The following is a 6,430-nucleotide window of genomic DNA, read 5'->3' as shown; positions in this document are numbered from 1 at the left end:
TAAACGAACATTTGTGTACAATGCCCTATAAATTAACTAAAACCAAAAATGGTTTGCATCTGTGTACCATCAAAGTACCATTTTGGCACAATGTACCACCAAAGAAGCTGTCATAAATTACTATGTACTTCTACGACTACGAGTACTGCTCTAAACAGTTCCATATAATACTTTCTCCTTCATCAAGTTACTATGTACTTACTAGCAAAGTTCTATTTCCCTTAAGCCTCTAACACTCAACCAAGTTATCATCAGTAAATACCCAAAAAAACAAGAACCAATCAATCAATCCAGAGTTCATCACCAATATTGAAAGTAACATAAGCATCAACAACTGCATGCATAATCTGTGGTTGTGTAAGGTATTTTTGATTCCAATTGCTCACAATAACATCTCTAGGTCTTTCAAGGTTGTGTAACGTAAAGGAGAAATCCTAATAATAACCTAAACCCAAAATTGGTTTGCATATGTGTATATTGCATTGAAAATAAGATTACTAAACCCTAGAAAACATGATTCGAGACAAACCCAAATAATGTCACATAATCAACTAAACCCTGGATATTCCAAATGAACAACTAAAATAAAAAATTAACAAAGATTAATCTTCAAATTCATAAAAAATCATCAACAACTAAAGATTACTTCAAAATCGACAGAGAAACTTCAATTGGACAAAAACCAAATCAAAATTATTTCAATTGAAATTTATCGTTCGACGCTATTAGATGAAACTTCGATTCAACAGTTGAAACTCCAATTGAAACTTCGATTCAACAGTCATTAATCACCATGATTGATCAACCAGATCTGAAAAAGACACGAGCTCTGAAACTTTGATCGAATTCTGCAGGTGAGGAATAAACGAGCTCTGCCGGGACGGTGAGGTTTTGAAAAGAGAAATAAATTCTCTTTGAAAAGAAGAGTTTAGAAGGTTAGGGGTATTTTAGGTAAGACATATTTTTTTATTTTAATTTTCCTGGACCAAATATCCAAATTGGCTATATAAACAGTATATTTCTGATGTTTGGCTATATAAACAGTATCAAAAGCTAAGAATCTATTTCACCTAGGAATTTTGTGTTTTGGTCTTTTTGACCAATTTTGTGCAAAATAAAACGACATAGAAACCGCTCAAAACACTAGATTATTACAATCAAAATAAAATGACATAACCGATCAAAACACTAGATGATTACAAGATACACATACACAGACAAGTGGCACACATGGCACGAGTCAGGAGATAGTCTGACACGCTCGGCACGAGCTAACTATTTTTATTTTTATTTTTTACATCTGACTTTTCCTAGCATAAACCAGTTTACATCTTATGTACAACGAAAACGAAAACGACAACCAACCAACCAACTTCCAAGTTGTTTCTTTTTCGGAGGAAAAACATTTTTGCTACTGATTAATGTAAATAATCAGCAATTAAATTCCAAAATGATTCTTTTATCGAGCAATAACATTTTTCCTACTTGCTAATGTTAGCGATCGCGCACATATTACAGGAGATAAAACCACGTATATTGGAGGTCAAACATTATAAGGATATAAGAAAATGTGCAAATGAGGACATATGTGGTCACACACATATAGTATATCTTAGTAGACTTAGTTTGATGCAATTTAAAAAAATCATAATTTGATGGAAGACTTGATGTTTAAAAAGGGATTGAAGAACATGATTTTTTATCAAACTCGTTTTGTCATTTGTGTTCTGGTTAAACGTAGTACTACTACTACCTTCCAAGATCGAAAAAATTGAGGGGAAAACAAGCCAACAAGACCCTGCAAGTCAAAAGTGAGAATCCTCCGCTTCTCCTTTTCTGTAGAGGTTAGAATTTTTAAAAGTTGGATTGGGAAGGTCCAGCCACAAACATCCACAAAGTTTTTGTTATCTTGTGCACCCGTACATAAGAGCGAGGGTCGAGACATCACCCTCATGCAACGCACTATGCCACTCACATGAACATCATTTTGTCACATAAACATCTGTTAATTCGGTTTGATTTTGAGTTCACGAGTTGGTTTATCATTAATTTTGCAACTATATTCTTAATGCAGGGATAAAGAAATATATAGACAAGTGTCCTACTTGGAGCCAGAAGTATGGATCAGCAGGAGATGAGGGAGAGGAGTAATGGGATCGAAAAAGAAGAATACCAAGAGTCCGATGGTAAACCACAAGATGATGACGAGCTTTCGAGGAGCGTTCCACATTGGAGGAGCCAACTAACAGTGAGAGGATTGGTTGCAAGTTTCATTATTGGGATAATTTACAGTGTGATAGTACACAAGCTCAGTCTCACAACAGGACTTATTCCTAATCTTAATGTTTCGGCTGCTCTTGTAGCATATGTTTTCATTAAGGGGTGGACTAAATTGCTTGGTAAATTTGGTTTTGATTCTACTCCATTTACTAAGCAAGAGAATACAGTAGTTCAAACTTGCGCGGTTGCTTGTTATAGTGTTGCTATTGCAGGTATAGTCTCTCCCTCTCTGTTTGGATTTTCTACCATACTTAAGAAATCAGACATTACGTAGGTCGACCGGTGAATGCTTTTGAGGTGTATGGATGTGTTTAATTTATTCCATTTTGATGGTGAAACTGCAGGTGGATTTGGATCGTTTTTATTGGGGTTGAATAAGAAAACATACGAGCTAGCAGGGGTTGATACTCCAGGAAACAGTCCAGGGAGTTACAAGGATCCAGGAATTGGATGGATGACTGTTTTTCTTTTTACTACAGGATTTGTTGGCCTTTTATCTTTGGTTCCCCTTAGAAAGGTAAAATTATTTGCTACCAGTATAATTTTTTTTTTTTTTTACCATTAACATAGAGTTTATTTTGTGCATGCAAAAACTGTATGATATGTCTTTCTGACTGATGAGGCTTTTGTTTGGTTTTGTGAAGATTCTGATAATCGACTACAGGTTAGCTTATCCAAGTGGGATTGCAACGGCAGTTCTCATAAATGGGTTCCATACACCTAAAGCAGATAAGACGTCTAAGTAAGATTTACTTATTCAACGGTCGGTTATTAGTCTCGGGTTTAAGTTTGGATTATAATTTATTTGTAATATCTTGATCTATTCAGGGAGCAAATTCGAGGATTTGCAAAGTTCTTTTCGTTCAGTTTCGTGTGGGGTTTCTTCCAATGGTTCTACGCTGGTGGAGACCTGTGTGGATTCGTGCAATTTCCAACTTTTGGGTTACAAGCATGGAAGGAATCGTACGTGTTACTTCTTATTAGCTTCCTCCTGTATTCCTGTTTTCTCTTGGTATTAGACTTTTGTAAAATTTTGGGATTGTTCGGTTTTGCAGATTTTTCTTCGATTTCAGCATGACTTATGTTGGAGCAGGGATGATTTGCTCACATCTTGTGAACTTGTCTACTCTTCTTGGAGCCGTTCTTTCTTGGGGAGTTATGTGGCCACTTATACGCGGCCTAAAAGGAGAATGGTATCCGGCAACTATATCAGAAGGCAGCATGAGGAGTTTGAATGGTTATAAGGTCTCTACATTAAAATGTTGACATTATTATTATCATAAAATGGCAATTGTTTTCTGTATATAGACTATCCATTGACACTCAAACTTTCTAACCTCGCTCACGCCATTGCAGGTTTTTGTCTCCATTGCGCTCATTCTTGGAGATGGGCTGTATAATTTTCTCAAAGTTGTATATCTTACCAGCAAGAGTATTAAAGGCACAATTAAAATCGCCAATGAAGGTAAAAGAAAAAATAATATTTCGATGGAGTAGTTCCAAAGACTTTTCCTTGGGTTTGACCATTTTACACTTTAATGCATTGCCTGTTTGAAATCTACAACTTTCCTATAAACATCATGGAAATTGTCAACATAGATGAACTTAACTTTTTATTATTTGTTTTTGTTTTTCAGTTACTGATCCGTCAGCTCAATCTCTCGAGGAACTTAAGCGAGATGAGATCTTCATGAAGGACAGTATTCCCATATGGGTTGCATGTGTTGGATACGTTCTTCTCTCCATTGTTTCCATCATTGCAATCCCACTCATGTTCCCACTGAAATGGTATCACGTGGTGGTATGCTACATCCTTGCTCCATTTCTAGGATTTTGTAACGCATATGGAGCAGGTCTAACCGACATGAACATGGCATATAACTATGGGAAAGTGGCTTTGTTTATTCTAGCAGCAATATCGGGGAAAGAAAATGGTGTAGTTGCAGGGCTTGTAGGTTGTGGCCTTATAAAAGCAATTGTTTCCATCTCCTCTGATCTTATGCACGATTTTAAATCTGGTCACCTCACACTTACTTCCCCTCGTTCAATGGTTATAAGCCAGGCTGCCGGAACAGTAATGGGTTGTATTGTAGCTCCTCTATCATTCTTTCTTTACTGGAAAGCCTTTGACATAGGAAACCCTACTGGAGAATATAAAGCTCCATATGCTTTAATTTATAGAAATATGGCAATTCTCGGAGTGCAAGGTTTCTCTGCATTGCCTAACCATTGTTTGCAGCTCTGTTACGGGTTTTTCGCGTTTGCATTTCTAGCCAACTTGTTCAGAGATCTTGCTCCACCGAAGATCAGGAAGTGGGTTCCCCTACCTATGGCTATGGCGGTTCCATTTCTTGTCGGTGCAAGTTTTGCAATTGATATGTCTATTGGGAGCTTGATTGTGTACATATATGAAAAACTTGAGAAAAAGAAGGCCAAGTTAATGATTCCTGTTATTGCTTCCGGTTTAATGTGTGGAGAAGGATTATGGATGCTCCCTTCAGCAATTCTTGGTCTGGCTCAGGTAAAGCCTCCCATATGCATGAAATTTGTGTCCGCCGCTGCGCAGAAATCATATTAGTCTGCTTTATCTTGTATATGGAATTTAAGTGCAAGCGATGGAGGTGTTGAAACTAAGTCTTAGGTTCAGAAGATTTCAACTTGGAAAGTAATACAAGTTGATACTATGAACTGGCCACTTAAGTTTACTTATTCAAGATAGTATTGGAGATTCTTGCTTTGAATACCCTTGACAAAAGGTAATTGGTTGTTTTTCAAGATTAATGTTAACTGTTGAATAAGGTTACTAATGGAGCTAGCTAATTGGATATGAAGATGAAGATGATGAACAAATTGTGTTGAATATGTAGAGTAGTACTTGACAAGGGATTGAGTCTTGCATGGTCAGTTGCTGCTTATCAAAGGTTCTTGTTGTAAGATTGCATATGCGATGGTATGTAATATTGTTTGTGACATTAATTGGTGTGCGAGTGGTGTGAGTGTTTGGATTGGCTGTGAAACGTTGTTGTGTGTGCGTCAGGGTCGAGTTCTTTGGTCCGACGAAGAAGGAAGAAAAGAAACTCTTTGTTATCGTTTATACAATACGGAGGGATATTTTGTACTATTGTTTTAAGTGATGTCATCAATCATTAATATTATTCAAATAACCCTCTTAGTTTTATTTCGTTACTACCAAATCTAGACCTAGATGTCATCCAATCCGAAACCAGTGTCGATTCTGTCGTTCAATAGATTTTAACGGGGGGAGGGGTGGATATTGAGGTGCGCAGCCAGAATTTAAAATGAGGGGACTAAAAAAACATGTCTTGGACATTTGTGAACTATATATAAAAAAATTAGGTGGACTAAATCCAAAATACTTGATAAAACTAAGGGTTTTATTATGGATTTTCTAATTTTAGGGGCTAGAGTCAGGGATAGTCAACCCTTGGCTCGTCCCAGAGTGGATTGGATGCGGGTGGATCCGATATTTTTCTTTACATATATAAAAAAAATTAGATTTTAAAAATGGAAAATCAATGGATGTAGTTTGCTTAAGTTGTACAGGGGCAACTACACTCGAGGAATAAAGGAAATACGAGGAGAGGACTCAGAAGAGTGCTGCTTTTGAAAGAAGATTTCATCAAGTTTATGTTGTTATTTAGAGAACTGAGACACAAATACGAAGGACATCATGGTGTTCAGATACAAGATCAAGCTCGTGTAAGTGCTGCTTAGCCATATATCCCATTGATATATTGTCGGTACATTTTCTTACTATAGTTGATTTACTATTGGTTCTGGATTATTTACGTACAGATGCACTGTAAAAAGTAAAAACTATGAATTAAGTGAATTATACCTTTGTTGGTACTAAACCTACAAGCAGAGTGTACGTGCGTTGAACGAATGAAAGCGTTAGTTTTCATTTTCGCTTTTCAAAGTCCGTCAAATATCACGGGAAAATGTATACAAAGAGCAATGAAAAATAAATTTGTTAAAAATAGAAATTCAATACTCTTGTTTATACTTGTTGCGTAGATAATTTTAATAATTTTCCGAATATAATACGAAAGTCCGATATATAGATCCAAAAATATGACATTTTTCAATTTTTATCTCGATTCTTATAAAAATGGCATTTTTTGTAAAT

At 36.2% G+C, this 6,430-nt stretch overlaps 1 protein-coding gene across 2 annotated transcripts; it reads left to right on the top strand.

Moving 5' to 3' along the window:
• The first annotated feature begins 1,717 nt into the window (after positions 1 to 1,717).
• On the top strand, positions 1,718 to 5,438 carry LOC113334955 (metal-nicotianamine transporter YSL3-like). Of its 2 annotated transcripts, none has more exons than XM_026581177.1 (8): positions 1,718 to 1,811; positions 2,075 to 2,492; positions 2,625 to 2,797; positions 2,925 to 3,022; positions 3,109 to 3,243; positions 3,336 to 3,525; positions 3,637 to 3,745; positions 3,918 to 5,438. In XM_026581177.1, the coding sequence occupies exons 2-8, from the start codon at positions 2,120 to 2,122 to the stop codon at positions 4,856 to 4,858; spliced, it is 2,019 nt and encodes a 672-aa protein (XP_026436962.1). In that variant the 5' UTR covers positions 1,718 to 1,811; positions 2,075 to 2,119; the 3' UTR covers positions 4,859 to 5,438. The 2 variants fall into 2 exon arrangements, with proteins under 2 accessions (XP_026436962.1, XP_026436963.1); XM_026581178.1 differs by having other exon boundaries at positions 1,719 to 1,844.
• The last annotated feature ends 992 nt before the right edge of the window (positions 5,439 to 6,430 follow it).

The sequence above is a fragment of the Papaver somniferum genome, unplaced genomic scaffold (assembly GCF_003573695.1).
Source record: "Papaver somniferum cultivar HN1 unplaced genomic scaffold, ASM357369v1 unplaced-scaffold_137, whole genome shotgun sequence".
Lineage (NCBI taxonomy): Eukaryota > Viridiplantae > Streptophyta > Magnoliopsida > Ranunculales > Papaveraceae > Papaver > Papaver somniferum.
This window is presented reverse-complemented; position numbering and strand designations above follow the sequence as displayed.

Bases quoted from the DNA above. Each gene is read 5' to 3' on its own strand.
- LOC113334955 (XM_026581177.1), top strand. From the start codon at position 2,120: ATGGATCAGCAGGAGATGAGGGAGAGGAGTAATGGGATCGAAAAAGAA. The intron at 2,798-2,924 runs GTAAAATTATTT...GGTTTTGTGAAG, and splicing joins CTTTGGTTCCCCTTAGAAAG to ATTCTGATAATCGACTACAG. The intron at 3,526-3,636 runs GTCTCTACATTA...ACGCCATTGCAG, and splicing joins GGAGTTTGAATGGTTATAAG to GTTTTTGTCTCCATTGCGCT.